A 24,557-nucleotide genomic window follows, 5' to 3' on the forward strand; every position below is an offset into this window, starting at 1 on the left:
TTCTCTGGATATTCCATGTCAAGTTTAAAGGACGCCCGCAAAATTGCAGCTACTACAAGCAAACGTCTGAGGCATTAAGGTGGCGTCTTTGCAACGCATGCGGCGTCTGGATTCTAACATCTAAACGTCTGTTAAATGTGACCATCTGTACGTTAGAACCGCCACACGCCACTGAGTCCGGTCAACCGCAGCAGCAGAAAACAACCCGAGCTCAAACTCAAACTCTGTTTCTCCACCACCACCACGACTTCCTTGTCAACCACCGTGCCCAGGATCCCGTGCAACGCCGTCAACTTACTTCCTCACTTAACGCTCCGCCGAGTCGCCAGCCTCCGGATTTAAGACGCTGCTGTGAGCGGACGCACAGCAGAAGAGACGCCGCGGTCAGACGTTGGAATCAGGAGACATTTCAAAGTCATGAAAAACGTTTTATTTGCATTTTAAAGTTCAGACAGAGAGCGGATCGTCATGGCGGGTTGCTGAATCAAAGGACGCTGAAGGGGAAGGTTGCCTCCATAACCAAAAAAACCCCTGACCTCCAGTTGAGAGCTGCAGGGGCCGCAGAGGATGTGCCGTGTTGTGGAAATGAATGGGCGTGAAAAACAAACGGCCCCCTCCTCCGATAAAGGAAATAAAAAAAAAAAACCTGGGACAGTATGTGGCGTGCGGCGTGCAGCGGAATATGTTTTCTCGCGGGACATATGGCCGCACCAGCTGGAGCTGTGATATTGTTGCTGTGATAAGTGGCGTTATTCTCGGCTCGCTTCCTTTTGTTTCTCGGCTTTATTGGATTGCTCCCTCGCTTCTCTCTTCACCCCATGTTTATTTCTGCCATTTCGCTTTATTGCCAGCGAGAAATTTCCCTTGTCTCATCTCGTCTATACTGGCGAAAAAGACACACAGACACGATCGTTAACTAACTTCACTAAAGGAGCCATTCAGAGTCGACGGAAATCAAATTCCTCCCGTCTGTTTTCGAGACGATTAAAACAGAAGAGGTGCTTTTTTTTGTTTTTTTTTTTTAGATGCAATAAATGCTTAAAATGAACCTTCTCCCGTGCTGTGTGAATTCTGAGTCGCCACATTTGTTGGAATCATGAGTGAAATGGAAACTATCAGCTTTGGTCATCCTGAATGTATGTGTGGAGCAGCCTTAGTACTTTTGGCCAATTTTAATGTAATAATTCCAATAATATAACGTCAGAAATGTCCTAAAACAGTAAAATAAACATCTGTATATTACAATCCTAATTGAGAAACAGTGATTCATTGTCTGTATTCTCAATTAATTAATTTAACAACTTTTCTATCCATTAAATCCATTTTAGAAAACAGACGTGCACAGAAATATTTTATTTCCAAATGTGCAGTTCTATTCATCATAAGGTGTAATTGATGAAGCTTCAATATAATGACTTACTCAAATATTGGGGGAAAAAGTTCATTCAGGATTATTACATTTAAAATGGTCAAAATGGTGACATTATTGGACGTTAATCCATTATTGGTAATTATTACACCAGCATAGCATATGCTAAATTTAATTTAGGGTAACTGAATAAAACAGCAATGAGCTAAATAACACAAAACAAAGTAAAAAAAGAAACGATTCCAGTTTGAAGCATCGCGATCAGTTCTGTATTATTTACGCCACATACTGTAACGGGGACAGTTTTAATAAAGACACTCTGCTCATTTATTCCATTTACCAGTGAACCGAGTCCGGACCGCTGCAGCTCCCAACACAGAGCCGAAACTCTCAAAGTCCACTTAGACCAGAGGGCCTCAACGCCGCCAGCTGACGTTTGGCAAAAGCCTAAACTTTATTTCATTTTTCACATCGTGTGCTTGTAAATCAGATACAAATTTAAAAAGACTGAATTTTTCCATTCACACAATCCAATCATGTTTCTCATTAATTTGTCATGATTCCAGTTCTGATTTCATCCGAATGAAACTTACAATCAAACAAAAACAGGAAAAATTGATGCTTTGAAAAAAATGTAACCATCATCTTTGATGTTACTAGATTAGAAACTACTAAAAAAACTAAAACTAAACTAAAATACTGAAGGATTAATGAAATCAAAATAGTGAAAAAAAGCACAGAAATCTGCTGGTAATGTGGTGAATACCCCGTCTTTGATTCAGCGGTACCCACAACAAACCTGTACAAGAAGTTTTCATATGAGACCCGAGAGAGGATGGTGAAATATCCAGACAAAAGAAAAGAACGCAAACATTAAACTTGGCGCGATGTTTTTATGCCCCCACACAAAAAAAAAAAAAAAAAAAAAAAAAAAAATCCACACTTGAATTGTAAATATAAGTTTCCTTTTTGTGACATTTTTATGACAACTTTGTTGTGTTGACAAAGAAATGTCTCACCCAAGGTCTATTGATGAAATATTCAGGGTACAAATAGGAGCAGCGAGAAGCTTTTTTAACTGTCTGGATGAAAGATAGAAGCTGTCTATCAGAGCGGCTGCTCTTCCTCCACAACACAAGACTCGCTGCTCTGTTCAGATGTCAGCGCCGTGGAGAAGCGCGAGGACATTCTGAACGCTCTGTAAATATTTCATGGGACGTGGAGGAGGGGTGGTGGAGGGAGGGGAGGATAAAGCAAAGAAGAGTCTGATGGTGGTGGTGGTGGTGGTGGTGGTGGGGGGTGTCTGCAGTCTGAGCACCTGGGAGGCTTCAGGCCGAGGTCTGCCGGCCGAACAGCTCCAGCGTCACGGCGGACAGGAACACCGGGATGCTCTTCTGGTGGTGCAGGTGCAGCGTCACCATCTCCCCCAGGGTCTTGGAGAACTCGGTCTCCATCAGCTGCATGCTGCCGTTGGAGCCCTGCGTCACACAACACCACATGGTTAGACCACCGCTTCGCCTCCGGAGGGGGGAGGAAGAGGAAAAAGAAAAAAAAAAAAACTTTCAAAGTGAAGCCAGATCACTTCAAGTTGCTTTTGTCTGCTGGGAATGGTGGAGAGAGTGTGTGTGTGTGTGTGTGAGTGTGTGTGTGTGTGTGTGTGCATACACAGCAGGGTGAAGGTGTCTAAATCTGTGTGGATTAATTAAAAGGAATGAGGAGCAGCTCGGGGCGATGGAGTGAAGGAGAAAGGGATGAGGGAAACGAGGGATAAAGTAATTAAAGCGCTGGGAGGAGGGAGGAAGGTAGCGAGGAGCGGAGTCCCGCGGCACAGCGAGCAGATATTGAGACGTCTGAGAAATGTGCATGTGTGTCCGAGGCACAGATCTTTCATTTGACAAGTATCATGAGAGGGCTTATGAGACAGAGGGCAAAAGGAAAAGACAAGAAAAAGTAATTTAATAAAAAGAAAGGAGGGAGGAAGAAAAAAAAAAAAGCCCAGATGAGAGAGGGAAAAAAAAAAATCAAATGAATGGGAGAAGATTAACAGAGAAAGATTTAATACTGCGTGACGTTATTTCCCACATGGACACTTTCACTGAGGGTCAAACTCTCAACGTTGTGAATTGCAGCTAAATAACTTTCGCAAAACTGAGTCACTTTGTCTGAAATTGGGTCCAGACTTTAGCAAACAACAGAGTTAAATGGGCCGTGGCAATATGCGGCAAATAGAGGGGAATTAAAAAACAACCTGCGAACATCGCTTAATAAAAAATAAAAGTGGAGCACTTCCTCTAACATGCACTGAACTGAGGGGAGCTCAGCTGATCACGGATCACCGACGCATGAGAGGAGAGGATACCTGAACCTTTGTTCCTGGTCATAGTCGGTTCGTTCACATAAAACCTTTCACCTCTTAGAGTCACCCGTCTCCCCCAGGTCTTCCCCAGGGATCCGAACATGCCTGTTGTTCGATACCAGTAGAAAAATCGCACTTAGAATTGCAACTAGTTCTTTGAGGCGTTACACTGGCCCCGTTTTAAAAATAACCTGTCGCGTTGTGCAGGAGACATCATCTGCTAAAGGTCTGAGCCGAAGGAAAACATTGTCTTCATTGTTTTAGTTTGACTTCATGTAAATCCTAACATTAACCAAATGGAGCGTGAAAAGTAGTGTTGAGAGACTGGATGTCAATGAAAACATCAAGGCTAATGAAAAGCTGCAGACAGGTGAGGAGAAAAACACCGACCATCTCTTCATCCAGACAGCTGGTGGGCGGAATAATTTCAGTTGGTAAAAGAACATTTTGAGAGCAGAAAAAAAAAGAAGTTTGTTCCATCAGATTGTGAAAACTAGACGACTGGTACAGATCTTCCCAACAGCTGAAGTTTCTGTAGCATCGTGATTGTCTGCAGTGATCAACATCTGTCCAGAGTCGTCCCAGGATGGAGGAGCAGTGAGCCAGTGACGGGGGTCGCCAGAGGTCAAGCTCACTGATGCATGCTGGGAGTGGCGTCTGACCCGTGTCCGCTGCTGCAGAAGCCGGCTCTGATTCTGACGTAAAGATGTCAAGATAAAGCAAGAAGAGGGAAATCTACACAATAAAAGGTGGAAACAACTAAAGCCTCATTCCAGAGAGGAGAAGGAGCAGCTGGTTTTCAGGTGTCATGAATTTCTAGAATCCCAGTGCTTGTTGGAATTAAATGTCTATCATACAGTTTGAAGGGGATGAGCCGGATCAATCATAGAAGAGGCAGAGACGAACTGACTGAAAGCACGACGGACCTCTAACAGGACTATTTTTAACAAAAGTCTTTCTTTTTAAACTTGAGATGCATTATTTAGCTTTTTCCTGTTATTCACATGTTCAGGCCGGGAGAAGTTGTGCTTTCCCTCATTTCCACGGAGACGGAGTCAGAACACTTTCAAAAAGTTTCGCCTTGGGAGTCATTTTCAAAAAGATGCGTCTTCGGCAGCCCCTTAGCACCGTCGTCATTCAAACAGACACTCACAACAAAACGGGAACTTCCAGTTTTCACTTGGAAAAAGTTGTCGTGTAAACGGAGCCTCAGCTCCAGGTAATCTCCTAAAACTCCATAAAAATCAGTCGGTGTTTTAAGACTGAATACAACATCAGAAAAGCAAAGTGACAATAATTCACTGCATCAATATTTTTCACGTCTCTTTGACAAAGTGTCAGAGGTGCGAGGAATGACTTCGGGGAGCTCTCGATCAGAATGAATTCCATTTTAACATTCAAACAAGGGGGCTCGGGGCTATAGAGCGATGTTACATTTGTGAAGACGTTTAATATTTATCATCACCTGAAAGTGAGTCAGGTGACCTTGGTCGTCAGGTCTTTTTACTCTCATAATACGTTTCTTTTTTAAAAATGATTATTCCCCTTTCCTGACAGCACACAGTCCAGTGGGTAGAGACAGAATGTTAAAGAGAGGGAGGATGACATGCAACACGAGTTCCCAGCTGGATTTGTTGCAGTGTGTGGTAAGCATCTTATGCTACTGGACCAACAGAAAATCCAATTGTGGTGGCATTTTCAATATTAAATGTATTTCATCAGCTTTAATTACACTTTTGAAAAGTTATTGAATAAACAGTAGTTTAATAAAAATGTTGCCCCTTCGGGGTTATGCAGATAAACAGGGGGTAGAAGCTGATGTTCCAGAAATTAAAGCATGTAGCATGAAAGCAGTAACCTTTCATCGAAGCTGATGCTGTGACTGATCACCAATACAGCTGTACAGATTGAAGCTTATCAGCTGAACGTCGTGGACGCCATGGCCAATCTTCTCAGTTCATTTATAACTGCACTGCTATTCTTAGACCAAACGTTAATGTGATCAAGGTTAAAATTACTGTATGAAAACACAAAAAAACCCCATAATATTTGAACTTGCTGAGCAAATCAGTTTAACCTGAAATTTCACAAATTTCACACACACTACACTGAAAATACGAACATTCATTCATTCATTTTCTGCCGCTTTATCCCTTTTGGGGTTGCGGGTGGCTGGAGCCGATCCCAGCTGCTGTGGGCGAAGGCGGGGTACACCCTGGACAGATCGCCAGTCTGTCGCAGGGCTGACATGTAGAGACAGACAACCATTCACTCACACATTCATACCTAGGGACAATTTTTTAGGGTGACCAATTAACCTACCATGCATGTTTTTGGACCGTGGGAGGAAGCCGGAGTACCCGGAGAGAACCCACGCACACACGGGGAGAACATGCAAACTCCACACAGAAAGGCCCCAAGCCCCGGCCGGTATTTGAACCCAGGACCTTCTTGCTGTGAGGCAAGAGCGCTAACCACCGCGCCACCGTGCGCGGCCGAAAATACGAACATTCAGATCGGAAACTTTCTGTTTATACAGCAATGCCGCTCGGAGCCACTGAAAATGTAACTGTTTTGAAAACTGCTCCCAAACTGGAATTTCCCTAGGAAATAATTCTCCTGAACATGCTCAGTAGATGGAACTGAACAACAGTGACCTCCAGAGTCATGCCCTGTAGACCTGTGTTCTCCTGGACTTGGGAGTTTTACAGATGAGAATCACACAGAAAAGCTACCTGTCCATTTGAATGTTGGTGTATTTGCCAGGGCTGAAGACAGGCCAAAACCTTTCTTCAACTAAAATGCAGAAATGACGTGTTTTCACTTAAAACGTTGTGGAAATGGGGCCTTACAGACAACAGCTTCTCAATGACACAAATGTATTGAAATTCATGTCTTTAAAATCCAACCCAAATGCATGAAACACACGATATAAATAATGTAGTAGTATGACTAGATGATAATTATTATAAAAAATAAGTGTAAAAGGAGGAAACTGAGAAGTTTCCCTTCAGCACATTTTGCAGTTTTTTTTCTTTCAGTGGTTTTGGTTTGCCCCAGTCTTTATATGGAACCTCAGCACGACCAAAAATGGTCAAACCACCAGTTTCGTCGTATTAATTCATTTTGATCAAAGCAATCCTTCACGAACTCTATCAGCAAAACACAGCATCCAAAAAGCAGCTGTTTCTCCTTAGAAATCTTTGGTTTATATTGTGTTTATGCTTCAACAGAATCAGAACTGACCCACCCCAGAGTGAATCAGAGCGAACACGTGCCACTCGGTGCTCACCAGGGTTCAGATTAAAGCCTTGAAATTTCCACAAACGCCCCAAACTGACACAACCGCCTCATCTGGACTCATGTTATTTGGAAGGAACCTGTAAAACGCTAACAGGCCCTACATTTTCACAAACATTTGCTTTATAAAAGAAGACGTTTTCTTCAAACAAACCCTGATGTTGATTTTATCCTCGACGAAAACAGTGGTTTGGATGGAACGACGACGTGATTCAAAAGCTGGTTCAATGGCAGCCTTCTTCCTATTGCTTCATCTAAGTGTCTCATTCTGTGGCTTTATTTCTCTGGCGGTCCCTGGAGTTTTTTTTTCTCTCGTTCCCGAGCGGCTTTCTGGAAGCGACACTCTCTCCTCGGGCAACTCCTCTCATCACGGGCGCAGATTCCAGCACGTGCGCACGCCACTCCACAAGCTCTGGGAAACAATACACCGAGGAGAGACGGTGCGACCGGTTACCATGGAGATCTGCCTGTCTCCAACACCTTCCTGTTCCCCTGAACAGACTGTGTGTGCGAATGTGTGCGAATGTGTGTGTGTGTGTGTGTGTGTGTGTGTGTGTGTGTGTGTGTGTGTGTGTGTGTGACACAGTGGACGAGTTGATGGGGGCCTATGGGAGTGAAGACTCCCACAGTCGGTTGGAAGAGAAGGCCGAGATAACGGCCTCATTATTTGGCAAAACACTTGAGCCCCCACGAAACATTTGGTTTACAAGTGGCCGAGCGTGCACGGAGACACATGCACACAGGTGGCCGAACAAAGGAGAGACAGATTACAGAAGGTTACAGACACAAAGCAGCGGTGTCCTGGCTGTAAAACTGCAACAGGGAGAGGGAGAGAGCGAGACATTCGAACAAAACGCTGTGCAGAGGACCAAACAATCGAAAGTCAGTGAAGGATTCTGAGTAAACCAGCTGCAGATTTGAACAGTCAGGGCATTTAAATCATTCATTTGCAGCCAATTCTTCTGAAACAAGTAGCCCGAGCTCCTGATTGAGGCCTTATGAGTATTAAACTACGTGGGGTTTCAAGTTTGTGAAATGCTGAAGAGCGCCGGGCTTATCGGCTTTCATTTCAATTTGTTTCATTTTCAGAGTAGAAGTCCACAGCCGCGCCGCGGGGCTCCGTCAGGCTGCGCTCAGGCGCCGCGGTGCCTCCGGCTGAATGCTAACCTCAGTGCGCTCACACTCCCAACGCCTGAACATTCCGGCGACACTCACAACCCAATTAGGACGACACTCAAAGAAACAACGGAGGCGAATGGTGTAAACCACAGAGCGGGCCGAGCCGGAGTTCTGACCGCATCACTGGAAGCTGTTCGTGCTTTCAACAAAGCCATCAAGTTTTATCTTCTGGACAACTTGGCAGGTTTTAGTGGGACTCCAAACGCACTCTGAAAGCTCTCGTGTAAAACATGGTAATGAAGTAAACGCAGACGTCAGAACCCTCGCCGCCGAGCAGGAGCACCAGCTGCTCAGGACGCCGTGACGCTCAGAGTGCTTTTAGGGCTGCGAGCAGCATATGCTGCGCCGCACAGTATGCATGATATGAGCGTCTGAAGATGCCACCTGGGCCACATATTTTCACTCAATGCTGGAAATAATGAACTACAAGGTGCAGTAAGTGTCTTTAACAATGTGCTCGGTTGAGATTTTCTGCTCTCTGGCTGTGTGGAGTTGGTGACTCTAAATAGTCCATAGATACGAATGTCTCAAGTGAAAACACAAACATTTTGCTGTGTTTTGGAGGCTGATTTACACAACAACTGTAATAAAACTTTTTGAAAATGGCTCCCGAGGAGGAACTGTGCTGTCGTGCATGCGCACCACGGACGTAGTAAACAGTTGTGTGGTTGTGCGAGTAAAGGTGATGGCCTCCGTAGTGGCATGACCCCCAGTTTTAGAGTTGAGAGTCGCCCGCTAGAGCAAAAAGTCCCAACGAATGTCCGTCTACTCGCCACTGCTCATGTTTACAGACACGGCTTTGGTACCAAACCCTTGACTGAACTGGGATTGGCTGCAGAGCCTAAGTTGATTAAGGTTGGGCATAGAAAGGTCACTGAATGGACTGACATGCTCGTGTGAACTCAGAGTCACCATAAAATTGAGTTTCACTCAGTCACAGCATAAATGCAAACTCCCCGCCGTCCCCGAAGAGGCGGGATGGTTATAAAGATTTCATGCTCGACCCTCATTATGTGTTAATGGTGGAGCTTTTGGAAAAGTCAGGGGATCATCGTCGCTATTTTTTCTCTCCATCGACGAGGAGCCTTGAATGAGATGTGAAATTTCACGGCGTCTCATCCCAGAGTCGTTCAGCTGTGTAAGTTTAAGAAAAGTGGTGGATGTCAGAGGCGTGTGATTGGCCCCAGCCTGCAGGCACAGCCACGGCGGGGTGAACTGGTGAAAATGGCACCTTTTTACACCAGTCTTTACCTGGCTCATCTTATTTTGAGATTGATCAGTATTGACGGTGTTACAGCTTGGCTTGGCCATTCAGGTAGCAACCACAACCCGCGTGCTTCCAATGAGGCATTTTCATGAGAAAAGGCAATCTATTTTGTTTCCAGACTTGTCGAGGAAAATCCCCAAACATCTAAACCTATAGAAACTTAGCAACATGTGTGGTGCACTTTGTGTAATTTAAGCTGGTTTTGATCATTTTCCAGGACTTACCTCCTGGTAATTCTTCTAATCAGCCTGTAAGTTCCTGTTGCTGCTGGGTGCGCGTCCGCTGCCTCTACCTACCACATCAAGCTGATTTTTACAAATTAGGGAAACAACCACAGTAACCGCCGAGCCGGAGATGCTGCTTGCAGGTTAAAAGCATCGGAAACGCTCAGCCAATTATCCAGGAGGAGAAATAAAGAGTTACACCAAAAAACAACAACGTTACATCACTGACAGCGCCGCAGTTTTTTTGATCACGGCTGTGTTTTTATGTCTGACCGCTGTAAAAAAAAAAAGTGTTTTATAATGTGGTGATTTTACACTGGTGTTTTTTTATTTTTATTTTTTTGTCTTCCAAACTAAGAGCTGACTGTGTGGGGACTCTCCAGGAAAAGCCGCGGTATTAAAGGCTGATGTGGAAAACACGCTGAGCGGCGGGATAAAATTCTGAAGGAAAGCTTCATGAGAGCCAAACAAGAAAAGGCTGACAAAGATGAAAGTATCCTTAGACGGACTGCCAGTTTAAACTGACAAAAAGCAGCAGTTATCTGCATCCATAAAATTCTGCATGTGTTTTGTCGATGCTTCTTAAGCTGCTCGAATTGCTGTAATTTAACTGTGAACAACCGTAATGTTCAAACCACTTACAGGACAAGCACGATCTATTAAGCACATGTAAAATATTACTTTTCAAAGTTCACGTTTCTGAAACTGAAGAAAATTATCCATAACACAGAGATAATGTTAAAAAAAAATACTTTCTATTTTCGAGATTTTTCTGAAATTGACCGTAAAATTGTTCAGCCATCTGCCATTTTGATGAATTACATATTTTTGGAGAGATTCTGTCTCTGTGAGGATGACTTTCAAAGAGTCTCAAAAACTGCAGATTTGGGTTGAATGTTCCTGGTCTGCAGCGATCAGAAGTGAACTGCAGTGATTTAACCAGTCGTACTTCACAGTGGCGTTGCACAGAGTCCAGGCTGTCTAACTGCAGTCTGGTCAGAACGTCCACGCTGACCTCTGTTTAATGCTAAAGGTGCACTGAACGCCACAACAGATGGCCTGGACTGATGAATAACGCTGTCGTTTACATCACGCAGACTGCCAGGTGTGTGCGTTTAGCGGCGGAGGAGAAGGAAGGGCGCACAATGAGAGTCAGACACCTGGTGGAGTCGGACAAATGCACTGGAGGAGCTTCTGCTGGGGAAATCAAAAATGTGACTGACATGACTTTCATCTATAAAACCACCAAAACCAGGAGGATCTGGACCGGGAGTCATGACCCTCTGGAGGCAAGCACTGTTACTGTCCATCTACTTGTACATATGTGCAGAAGATGTATTTACTACAGCCATGGCTGCCTAAGTTCCATTTCAACAAATTTCCATGGACACAGAGTTGGAGTTCCGTTTTAGGAAAGTTCCATCTTGGGAGCCATTTTCAAAAAGCTGTGCTTACACTATTTCTAGGGATTTAGAACACTTTCAAAAAGTTGTTTTCCTATGTTTCCATGGAGACAGAGTTGGGAACATTGTCAAAGTGCTACCTTAGGAGCAGTTTTCAGAAAGCTGTGTTTGCAGTGGGTCTTTGCACTGTTGTCAGATAAACGGACGCCCAAAACACAATGGAATTTTTCCATTTTCATGAAAATGCTGTCCAGGTATTAGCAAGATCTTGTATTTTGCCTTGAGAAAAAAAAAATCAAATGGCAGATCAAAGAGCTCAAGGTGCGGCTCTGACCTTCAAATAATCAGGAGCTATTACAGTATTTATACCATGTGCTAGAAATCGCCCGATTCGGTCCCACAGGATTTAAAGGATTTACACGTCACAGGGCACCTTGAGAGGTCTCATGGGGTCCAGGCCCAACAAACCTGACAGCTGTACTGGGACCTCAACGTTATGGTATGGATGTACTTTCAACATAACCAATACGAAATGTCTTTGTACTCTGTAAAGACAATAAAGACCATTCATTCATTCAGTTGAAGAGCTAACTTTGCTCCCACTGTTCAGGAAATAGTTCTGAAAAAGCAACCACAAAAACAGCATTCATATTTGATGGATTAGAGAGTAGAGCACTTTAATCAAGCGTCAGCTTTTAGGCCAGGAGTTGAACAACATCCGGTTGTTTTTACGTTTCTGTACATCTGTTCAGGCAGAAATTCAAACGAAGTTAATGAAAGGTCAGAGGAGATCTTCTTTAAAAATCAGCTTTATTCAAATGTTGACCTTATCAATGCTGATTTGCATATTCACGCTTCTCTAAAGTGTCTTAAACAATATCTGACCTTTCTGAAAACAACAAGGTGCTGTTTATGTTTGAAAACAACTGGATTCCCCATATTTTAGGAGGAGTGAGGCATCGGGGAGGTGGGGGTTAATGTAAATACCAAAACCAGGGGGGCCTCCTCCTGCAAGGTGACGCCAACCTCGTCCAGCAAGAAAACAGAGAAAGGTGAAGGAAAATTTCCATTTGTTTCCTCCATATCAGATGTTGGGACCTAACAAGACAAACACTAGTGCACAAAATCCAGGAGGGGCAGACCTCCACGATTGAGAGGAGAGGTGCTATCCCATTCATCTTTTCATTCGTCTACCCAATTAAAGGAAATCGATAGCCCCTGGCTTAGGATGCAGGGCGGGGCTTTATCGTGCCCTCATCCAACCCAGGAGGAGAAAACGCCCAGAATGACAATCACGCTCCCCTCGCAGTGCAGACGGGGTCAGAGTGAAAGGTGCACGGCCACACGCCCTTTGGAAAATTGACACGATCCTACTGGAGGCAAAAAAGAAAAAAAAATAAATAAAAGGAGGCATTACAGACCATTTTCAAACAGGCTTTGGCTCTGTGTTTAGCGAGATGTACAGACGGGAATAAGATGAGCAACAGCAGCAATGAAGAGAGAAGAAAACCCAAAGCAACGCAGTGTGTGTGGCCAAAGCCTTCCTCTCGGTCTGAGTGCGGCGCTCGGCTCTTCAGACACCTCAGGTTACCAGGGGCAGCCGCCATATGTGTCACGACACTTCCTCCAGAGTGCTGTTTAATTTTTAATTGTTATTCGATGTGATGCAGGTGGATCTCGGGTGATTTAATTAAATTTAATGGTGGCGACTCAACTGATGTGCTCTCCTTATCCAGAAAAAATAAAATTAAATAAAGCCGTCAGCGGGTTGTCACTGCTGACATCAAATGGCTTTAATCAAATTTTGACTCACTGACAGTTTTGCCAGCAATAACATCAATGTTGCATGTAATTGCAACCAATTCTAATTGGAATCGCTTCACTAATTGTACACCTTCAATGTTGCTAATTTATTGCAGGTTCCATTAAAATGTCTAAGCAGCTTAGTGGATTATTGTGTTGCAATTTAAAATCCGTCCAAAAAAAAAAGAAAAAAAAAAAAGGAGAGAAAAGATGACGCCTCCACAGCAGTACATTCGACTTTAAAACACCAAACTCTTTTCTGCTTTTGTCACATTCTTGCCAGTCCACAAGACAACAGTGTTTTTTTTTTTTCCTTTCCACTTAGCAAAGCTCTTTGCACTCTCATTTCCATTTGATGAGACTTTTCTCTATTATGTATGACTGTGACTGGCACAGCTGTATGAAAGTTTACAGACAAGTAATGTGGTGGGAAGATAATGATTAATCACTCCGCGGCTGCAATTTATTTTTCTACTTCCCCAAAGTCCTTTTTGCCTGAAAATGCCTGAAAACATTTCCATTGTCCTTACGGAGGAAGCATGCCTGCTTTTACTGGCGCGGGTGTCTGCGACTCCACAGTGGATCTCCGAGCTGTCGTGTGTGTCTGTGTGTGTGTGTGTGTGTGTGTGTGTGTGTGTGAGAGAGTGTGTGACAGATGGCTCTATATTGAGGTGCTGACATGCAGTTCACAGATCAGTTGACCTCTGTCTCCGCTCTCCGCAGCTAATGAGGAGGCTTTTCTTCTCAGTCGCTCTCTGTCTAGTTTGTCCCTGCCTCTGCTCTACCCAGTTCATCGCGCTGCTGTAAATACTAAATATTTACTTCTCGGTTTCACTTTTGTGTCTCGTCGGATTTTGCTGTCAGCCACCTCTGCTGATAAACACACACACAAGCACTCACACTCACACAAACACACGAGACTGTCCTTCCGACTGCATCCTCATCAACAATAAACAATTCCATGCCGCTGATTGGTGAGGGTGAAAAACAGAAGGCAAATTAATTGAATAATCAGGAATATGCAGATGAACAGCATTCAATTTATATGGAGATTTTGGCATTTTTCTGGAGTCGGGAGGAGGATGTCGGAAAAAAGAATGGGAGAGAAAGGTGGCATAGAGCCCTGACCAAAAATAATTAAATCAGGGACAAATTTATCCATATTTATATTCTAATCAGCTTTTTGTTTACTGATTTCAAAGCAACGCTTATGGTTCGGAGCAACAAAAAGCTAATGACTACATACATCTCGCAAGGAAAAGACTATTGCTGGAGTGGCTCGACAAACATCTTAACTAACCAACTGATTAACCGGATTCAAAGCAGAATAAATACATAATACATGGGATTAGTTACGAATAATATGAGAAGCTTTCAAACTTTAAACACTCAAATAAAACAAAAGCATCACAACTCTTGTTTTGCTGTTTGCTTGCTGTGGGATCACTACTCAGCCTGAGGGTTGTAGCGTCACTGCCAAACTTTGTGCTAAATTGGTCAGAATGACTGCAAAATAAGGTTCATGTAGTTTCTGATCGATTCTTCTACGCCCCAAATGTTATGGCGGGCTGTTTTGTGGTGCAAACAACCTTCCAGGGACTGCATAGAACAATACGTAGGGAAGCGAGAAGCAGATCAAAAACAAAATGGCCCGTTTCATTAGAAGGTTCAGCTGAAAGACGGCACTTGATAGATGAGGACTTTTCAGAACCATGAATTTTAACAATTTACTATACAGGAGCTCCACAATAAGAGAAACACCTCCGAATATTAGCATAATTGGTCTCCTTTATTTAGTGATTAGCAGGTCATTCATTAGCTAGTTAGAGCTGAGAGAATGACTCACGGCTCTGTGTAGAGTTAAACAGCACTTCACCTCCTACAGAGGACACTCATCCATTCAACTCCCAGGCTGTGAATTTCAAGTGAGGAAGAAGCGGGTGTTCACTTCCCACTGAGCTATAAGTCAACGCCAGAGAATCACGGGCCGCATGCATTTCAGATTGGACTTGAAACCGGGATCATAAACTAGATTTTAATATTGGAAACATCTAACAGTTCAGCAGCAGGTCAATTTTTCCAACAGTGAGAAAAATATGAAAAAGCTGCATGTGCTATTATCCAAAGTCTTGAGTTTGTTAATACAAATATCTCTATTTTTGGACTTTTATAAAACAATGCAATTTCACTTTTAATTGTGCCTCTTAAAGATGACTTCTCGAAATTGTTTGTTTTAACATGTTTTCTTAAAGCTCGTGTCCGGAGTTTTGAATGAGAGAGGTTTTTTTAATCCAACGTCTCGAGGTTCCGCCCTCCCTCTGCTTTCATGAGTGACCAAGCCACGCCCCTTTAATTGTGCACGCGCATTATCTGTCGGGTGTTAATGAGAGCCTCCGAGTCCTTCAGCATCCTACATGTTCAGCTGTTTATGGTGGATGTTCAGCAGACAGTGGATATATATCCGAGGTAAGCTGGGGGGCTGCTGCACGAACCCACCTCTGCCTGGGCGAGTGGCCGTGCTCTCTGGCTGCGTGCACACTTTGATTGACAGCGCGACAAGGCGGAAGCTCGAAATCTATTGGCTGAAGCTGACCGGCGCTTTTTCGGATAACATGGGGGTCTATGAGACGAAGGCGGAGCTCATAAATACATTTTTATATTGCTTTGTGCTAATATTATATTATAACATCGAACCAGACTGACACATTGAAGCTCTGTTAAAAAATGATACATACATTGGAAACGAACGGAAACTCCGGACACGAGCTTTAATCAGTACATAAAAAACATGACATTTTTGCAGCAGCATGTCAACATAAATATTACATACAGCACGAAACATCTTGCAACAAACTGCATTCTTAGCTTCTGACTGACCATCGATTAAAGCAGTAGCACACAGGTGTTGTTGTATAAGGGTTCATATTGTTTTACAAACGAGCACAACTAGCAAACAGATGCTGTAGAGAAGTGTTTGGCTTCCAGACCAGGGGAGTTCGCCCTTCACACCAGCTGAAGCTGGTCAAGGCGAGACCGTAAAGTGATGTATCCGATTAGAAAACACTATAAAAAGACAGGAAATTGGACCAGTGATTTTGCCACTGTGACACGACAGTGCAAACCACTGACGCCGCTGTGCAGCCCCAGAAAGATCCCCTTGTAAATACATGCAGTGAAAGTGGAGATAAAACGATGTGAGTGGCTGGTTTGGCGATATCTGAATAGATGTGTGGACCTCTGAGATCATGACCGAGCGCCTGGCTCCACGACCTCAGGTGGAGTGTGTGTGTGTGTGTGTGTGTGAGATGTATCATGTTACCATGGGGACAGCAGACATATGTTCCTAACATCGACCAGAGGAGCGAGTGATGCCTACAAGATCAGGCACGCAAACGTTCATGTGCAGACACACACTCGCGCACTCATACACACACACTGCCCGGGGGCAAGCAGGACAGGAAACTGTCAGAGGAAATCAGAGTCAACATTCTCCCCTTTCTGTGGGATTTTAACTCCAAGATTTCCCCCTGAAAGTTGAAGCACAGAAAGTCGTCTCCAGTGAAACTGTGGATAATTTATGCCTTCTGGTTTTCCCACCAGTCTGCATGTTTACTGTTTATTAGCGTTTTGTTGGTGTTTATCTTCATCGCTATGAGTGATGATCCCCTTTCAGTCAGTGAGCGAAGTGATATTTACTCCCAGCAAGCCTTCCTGCTTTTTTCCCCGAAGTATTTCTGACTCATTCGTTCCATTTTTTTTTTTCCTTTCTACACATGAACCTCATGCATGAACTCATGCACCAAGAAAAATATGAAGAATGTGTCATTCAGTTTTGCAGAGGTAATTATTCTACCATACAGTGCAGGTTTATTAAACAGGGGCTCAGCAGAATCTTTAGATAATCTGAATGTGGCACAAAAAGTAAAAAAAAAATTGAAGCATTAGCGTTGGGAATCATTTGTTGAAGTGGTCTTCTCTGTCATGGAATTAAACCTTTCAATAGTTACGCTTCAAATTATAACTACTGCAACCAGAGTGCGCATGCGCAGCAGCAGCAGCAGCAGCAGCAGCAGCAGCAGCGTTTCAGAAAAAGTTGCATTTTCTCCTATTTTCCATGGAGAAGGAAGCAACTAAAATTTTCCATTTTTACATGAAACTATGTAAATGAGGACTCAATGAAAAGGAAGGGAGCCACATTGATGGGAAGAGCGGGAAGGCCCTGTTGACTTTCCCTTGAAAGCCACAATTTCCCGTTAAACGCTATCCTCCTGTGTTTTTGCGCTGATGAGGTTAAAGAGAAAACTGAGTAGCACAAGCTATTGAACTGTGAGAGAAATGTCACTGCCAAGTCCACTGACAAATGACGGGAAAATAACAGTAATCACAACACAGCTGAATCAAAACAATGACCGAGCGACCCGAGTTCACCAGGGAACGGGCCGCCTCGGACCAAACGGCTTGGCAGTCAATACCAATCACACCTGTCAATCACAACAGCAACGGCCGCCATCAAAGCTCCTGTAGAGGCTCAATATGTAGTTATGTATAGAAAATAATGACAGACATTCAAACGTTCTACTTTGTAGGATATTGTCAATCCATCAAAGACAAGCTTGATCAATGATTACCAGTCACAAAACCAACATTTGCAGAGAGGTATTATCATTTTTGTACTTTTCTCTTGAAAGGTTTTATTCACACATTGGCAAACAGAGCCACACTTTAATCTATGATTGGTCTAGGAGTCAATCAAAGATGAAATCCACAGGTAAAACATGTAAACTACACACAGAAAGATCCTATTTATATTTACAACATTATGAATTGTAACCCAGTTTCAGCCCCATATGCAAAAAAACCACATGCACATCATCTAAGAGGGCTAAGATAAGCTAATGAATCGATGACTTCTGGGATGCTAAGAATTCCACCAATCATCTGTAACATTATGATCAAACACCAAATATTGTGGCGTCCAGATGCATCAGTGGGTCGATCATCAGGCCATCGTCTTCCCTTCCTTCGTCCATGTTTGAAAGACACGGACCCCAGCCGACAGGGAGTGCTCCAGTTGCTGCAGGAGTGAAACTCCATTTAGCTTCCACCCTCAGTGTCACATGACTTACCAGCAGCCTGAATGCAGTAACGGAAGAACAGTTTTACGAATGACGACGCGATTAACGCCACATGAACCCGATGAACAACTAAACATGCATAAACTACCATACTTGGTTGTGACTTTGCAGAAGCATCAAACTATAAACAAATCATATCTACCAACCATAGACTGAATTCTGACAACAGTTTCAGTAGAAATTAAAACATAATTCTAAAATTAAAGACAATAAATTAAGGTTGATGTTGAAGTTAAAAGATTGAGGAATCGTGATGCTTTTCTTGCTTCCAACAAACACTGAGGACAGAAGGCCATGACGGTGTTGTGTTACGGGGTGTTTACATCTTATCGTAAAAACAGGAATACATTCACTACCGCTGTAAAAGACAAGCCCGACTGGATCTTCGCTGATGTTACTGTTACCTGTTGTTCAAACATAAACTCAGCGGTTCAGGCACGGCGGCCAATTTTCAGTGATTCTCTGATAGCACTGCTTCACTCCTGTTTTTCTCTGGATACCTTCTATGCAAACAGTGCAGTGAATTCATGCCGGCTGCGCAGGTAGATGGATGAGATGAAAATCCTTCACATTGGCTGCCTAAAACCGTCAATGACAGCAAATTTGAGAAAAGCCTCCAGAAATAGACCAAACCAAACAACTCGACAGAAAATGCTAAAATCACTCAGAGCAGTGAGGGAAAACAATCAGTTCTGGAAAAAAAGTGCTGCTATCTCAATAACAATCTCCTGCTTGTTGACAGACAATAATTCGGACCAGAGCCTGCTTCTCGGGTCTGAATACTGGAACCGGGCTGTACTCTTTAAAGCACATTTTCAGCCTGTTGCTGGCAGTTTTTTTTCCCTCTTCCGCCTCGCCGCTGATATTTGGACCAGCGGTGTCTGGCCCCACGTCTCATCAGCTTAACCGTGCAGTTGGCTGACGAAGATTTTCTCTCCACGGGGGAGCTGTACTACAAGCAAAGCAGTTTCAGGGCTCACGACCAGCCAAGGTCGTGAGCTCCTAAATTCACTGGATTTGCTATAGTTGATGTTAGAATTACCACATTATCATTAAGCATTCTTGATCAAGAACGACTCAACTCCAGCGTTAGTCGGACGATATATAAGCCTCACCTGATGCGGAATAAGACCGTTTTCCTTTTTTAAAATGAGCTGCATTGATATTTCACACCCGAGCCAGTGCTGTCGATAGGGATGTTGTAGGCAACAAATGCGCTGTAATGGTCCTTCCTTTTAAAAACGAGCCAGCTCTTCCCACTTTATTCTCAAATCAATAAAAATGGTTTTTAAAAAAAGAGAGCATACAACACCTTTATTGGGCCTTATCGTTCCAGGGGAGCTTCCACACGCTCTGCTTCAGACACAGTTTAACACTCTGTGCCATTAAATGTGATTGGTCAGAAAAGCGAGAGGGAAGATAAGAGGCTTATCCACGGGGTGGCACTTCGCTGGGTGACAAAGAGCGACGCCACGAACCCTTCTGGCCACCGGCCCAGCTGGGTCCCGCTGCGACGGCGCCCGACTTCTGTCGCACCCAACCTCCCCGACAGTCGAGCTGCGCTTCTCAAGTTATTTTAAAAATGAAGCTGTAACGGACAGATGACCGAGACCATCCGAGGCTTACAAGCTGTCTTACACACGCACACACACACACACACACAACGTCCACAGGCGAACACGCGTTTGTGTGGCGTTAATCATTCCCAAGTGGCCGCGAGACAAAGACAGGTCATTAAGACTTGACAGCATTCACAAACCGCGCTTTATTAACTCTCACTCACTTGCACAAAGTATGCAGCGATTTCAGGAGGTGTTTCGTTTCATTGCTGTCGATGCAGCACCTGCTCAGTGTGTCGCTGCTCCGTACATTCCTCCCCTCTCTCCATCCTTCTTCTGGAGGGAAGAGGACTGACAGTTAATTGGGAGTAGGTTTTAATGAGCCGGCCCCGAGATTCTATCTTTTCCTTTCATTAGGAATGGAAGACAGGAGGAGGGAGTGTCAAGGAAGTGAAGGAAACGAATGAAGGAGAGAGAGAGAGAGAGAAAGAAAAGTCGGTGGGAAGAGAGCAACTCCAGTTTCCATTGGCTGGCGAGGAGAGCGCAGCTCTGTGCATGCTTGTTTATTTGTTAATGAGCTAATCAATAGCAGAGGTGTGTAAGCCCAGCAGTGGGGCTGCTTCGGGAGATTACTTAAAGAGACACACATCTTGCCAGAGTTGTTTGTCTACGACTGTGCCTCTCTGGTTTTTTTTTAAGCAGTTCTGATTCAACTCCAGCTGCCAGGCGCAAGTTTCTCGGGTACAAATTGGAACAACGCAAACTTTGATCAAGGCCAATCTCAAGGCTTTACGTGACATATAAACAGCTCCATTCCACGTCTCCATCCAGCAGAATTTCACAACGAAAAGGAAACTGTGTTTATCTCAGAGGAATATTAGCTCAACAAAATCTGAAATAAAAAAGTCTGGCTTTTTTTCCCAGTCTGCAGCAAGCTAATAGCCGTTACACATAAACAAACAGTACCAATAAACTCTCAGAGCCGTAATGTCAGGCAGACTTTTCTCCAACCTGTTAATGGAGGTGTCTCCCTCTCCTTGAAACTTCAAGGAAGAAAAATGTTCCCATAATTTAGTCACTCACGGAGCCAAGGTGTTTATCTTGCTGATTAGCAGAGCCTCATAAATACCTAATCACTGATGCTAATCATCCCTCTCACCCAGGGGTGAGCTAAAAATATAAATCCTATACATGCACAAGTTCAGGCGAATACACAAAAGCTGTTTCTTAACACTTTCCCACTTCAAACAATTTAGCGATGAGGAGCGTTTTAACGTAACGCCGATCCATTAATAATGAACAACCAGCACGTGAACAGAGGGGCTCCAGTATGGCACTAGACTTTGTTTACAACAGAGCTGCGCTTACAGTCGATTTTCACACCCACAACTTTTTGATCTCCCACCACTCTTAAAGACCGCCTGGTAAAAGAATCAGACTGTCACCCTTATTCTCCAAATGTGATGATAAAAAAAAAAAAAAAAAAAAAAAAAAAAAATCAACAAAATAACCCGGCAGCACCAGGGTGCCCGCATAATGAAATTCTGCTTGACTTTGAAGTATACAAATACATTTCAAATTCAAAATAATGGACGGGAAATGATGTGGAGGTGTGCATTTCGATCAAGCAGAAGATAAAAGGTGTGTGGGGATAAAGTAAATAATTTAAATAAATAACAATAATAAATAACATAATAAGAATAGACTCAAAATAAATAGCTGTAAGAAATGTTTCACATTTGCACCTGCTGCCCATACAGTAACAAACAACTTTCAAAATAAATAACTGTATAAAATGTTTCACATTAGCAGCACCAGGCACCTCTACAGTAAACAAACACTGAAAGGTATACTGGAGGATCTGAATTGTATGGTTCCAACTCGTGATTGGGCAGTCATAATGCCATTCAAAAGCCACGTGGGACCGCTTTTGCGTGATGACATATCATGTCGAGTCGCCGCCTCGATGCGCGCTCTTGTTTCGAGCTGCGCATGCGCAGAGCATTGTTTAGGAAGTGACATGCAGCGGGAGCGACCATCGCAGAAGCAGAAGCCGCAGAAGCGGCTTGTTCCTCCCGCGAACAACTCCGAACAGGGGCGGGGTGGCCATCGGGAGGTTTCCCGAACGGCCGGTGTGTTCCAGAAAAATAAATAAATATGTGCATTTCAACAGACTATAACTCCAACATATCCTGTGTTAGCATGCAGGCTGTTAACTGCACATATTTAAGCTTTAATGTCGAAGCAAAGCTGACAGTGAAGAGCTATTCTTTATTGTTTTACTGACTGACTCAATCTGTTATGGTTTCAGCACATCCCTATGTTAAATAACTGAAATGACGGTTAATTCAATCAATAAAAACTTTGCTTATTTCATGCTGCTTGACGCAATCTGATGTGCTTCAAATAGGGATGGGACGAGATCTCGTGTCACGAGACCTCGCAAGATCGAAATGCCGCGAGACTTCCGTCCATGCTTTGAACGAGATTGAGTACGTTTATATGCAGGCAATAACTCTTTATTAACTGGAATATTGACGGAATAATACATTACATGGCGCACAGCCATGTAATGCCAAAAACCCGGTCGAAAGGGACATGAAATACTGTTCTGCGCATGTTCTATTCGCAAGGAATCTTGGTCTTTTGAGTACACAAACTACTTGTGATACAAGTAGTATCACAAGTAGTACCCCCCCCCCCCCCACACACACACACACACACACGCTCCGTGTTCCCCCCCGTCTCAATTCCGTGGACTCAATCTCGTGAGACATCTCATCTCGTGAAATTTGTGTCTCGTCCCATCCCTAGCTTCAAATAACCGGATGAGGAGAGAAAAGAAGTAGGACCAAAAGTTAAGCAGATGTTGAAACACAGTCAAATTTTGAGTACCACATTAAACAAAAAATTATTTTATTTTATTGACAGAAAGTGTAATGAGTAAATGCTTCTGTCCTCTTCTCTAAAAGAAATTAAGCTTTCGATATCAGGAAGTTCTTCAGTATTTCTGTCTTTTATTGCGTTTACGCAAAAATAACAGAAACGCTGAAGACAAATTAGTTTCTATATTGGGCCACTAGAGGGTGCTGCTGGTTGTTTCTGTAATGAAACCAAACAAAACTAAATGAGAATGCTCAAAAAACAGTAAATCAAAATTAAAACAGCCAAATCGATTTGACCTGGAACAGTTAGAAAGCAGCACTGTGGAGACTTTCTTCCCATGTTTCCATGAGGATAAAGGTCTAAAAGCTCCAACGCACTGAAATCACAGTCATATTAAACATTCATCGACGACAACAGTAATTAATGCACCATGCATTCAATCAAAAGTGGCAACTGCAATGCTGTATTTCATTATGCAGGAGCGACGACGCCGGAATAAAAAGAACGGAGTTGTTGTGGAAGTACCGGTCACGAACAGGAACAAGTTGTGCATGGAAGAATTTTACCGAAAAGAGAATTAGCATGCTAGGATTTTGCTGCAGTGTCGGTGCAGCGTTGAGCAGCTCATGATTATGTGCTGCAGTTCAGTTGATGGTGAGGAACTGTAGCTCTGGGCAGTAATCACTGTCAGATTACTGCAGGCGGTCTGTGATTGCAGGACTAATGTGCATCTGCAAACCAGACTTACTGTTGAAGACCTTACCACAGAATTTAAGGCCGGTACAAACGGCTGATTAACATTTTGGGGAGAGAAAAAAAAGGACCTTTTTTTTTTTATTAGCAATACATCACTGTTAATCATTTTTCATATAGCAAATGTTGTTTTATTCAAGTTTTGATTGGATTTTTCCACAGTAAAGAAATAAATAAGTACAGTCATGAACTGTCATCCCAGAAGTGCAAGATAATGTGATTTTCAATGTATAAGATGTCCATAAAACTTTGTCAACATTTGCGGTATGAAATGGTCAAATTCAGGTCTGAGCTGTGGAGCATAAAGCAACTCATTGGTTCACAGCTGCAGAAGAGGCCACACACTGTGCCGCGACGCAGTGCATCAGCTAACAATGTGTTTTTTGAAATTCCCATCACTGACCACAGGATGAGGCAAAAGGTTCCCTTTGAAGTAATAAGAAAAACTAATTCAATAACAAAACAATATGACTCATGCCCTTTGGAGAACATTTGGATGAGGCAAATTCTTCCTTCATTTCCTTTAAAATTCATGATCCTTTTACACAAATGAAATACTTTTCCATTTCTCTGCAACATTCAGACAGGATAAGACAGTAGTGAAGCTTTCTGTGGATGAATTTAAGAAAAAGCAGTTTCACTCATGACAACCGAGTGACAACATCTCTCCCACACTTGTCATCCCGTGTCGGTGCCATCGCTGCTGAGATTCAGCCACCGCCGAGTCAGTGAGACGTCTGAAAATCTAACCTGAAACCATTTCGATTACCAACGAACATCCATGTTAAAAGGCCAGTGGAAGCTAAAGGAAGCCTGTGACTGAGAAAGCCACGCAGAGAGAAGCGCTGGGACTCCACTGTTGCAGGTTAAACAGCTTACACTATAGGAGGCGGATTTCAGCACCTATACCAGAGGCGAATATTAGCAGGATTACCTGGAAACCCTGCTGCTGAGGTGAAAAACATTAAAATCCTATTTGTAAGGACTGTTACTTCCTGACCAAAATCCCTCACTTTATTTCCCCTCCGCGTCCAACAATTAGTCTGTTTTACATTCCCTCAGATCAAACTCCTTTTGACGGTTTCCTGTGTGTGTGTTCCTTTAAAGTGCGAGATGTTCTTCTGTGTGTACTGTGTTCTATGTGCACATGTGCCGGGTGTGAGAGTTGTACTCCATTAGAGGAGCAGGTCTCTCTGCTCCCAAGGGCCTTTGGATCACTGCGTCTCTCACACACACACACACACACACACACACACACACCAGCGGGCGTCCTGAATACTAATACTGAAGGTGTGAGCATCTGCGTTTGAGTGTGTGTCTTTG

The 24,557-nt window shown here is 43.5% G+C and overlaps 1 protein-coding gene across 2 annotated transcripts in view; it reads right to left on the reverse strand.

Moving 5' to 3' along the window:
* Positions 1 to 949: 949 nt before the first annotated feature.
* The window catches only part of mad1l1 (mitotic arrest deficient 1 like 1), a 74,442-nt gene continuing 50,834 nt past the window's right edge, over positions 950 to 24,557 (reverse strand). For both annotated transcript variants that reach the window (XM_030095050.1, XM_030095051.1), the window contains exon 18: positions 950 to 2,847. In XM_030095050.1, coding sequence (XP_029950910.1) covers positions 2,698 to 2,847 — 150 coding nt within the window. In that variant the 3' untranslated portion in view covers positions 950 to 2,697. The remainder of the gene's footprint in view (positions 2,848 to 24,557) is intronic.

The sequence above is a fragment of the Salarias fasciatus genome, chromosome 6, assembly GCF_902148845.1.
Source record: "Salarias fasciatus chromosome 6, fSalaFa1.1, whole genome shotgun sequence".
Classification (NCBI taxonomy): domain Eukaryota; kingdom Metazoa; phylum Chordata; class Actinopteri; order Blenniiformes; family Blenniidae; genus Salarias; species Salarias fasciatus.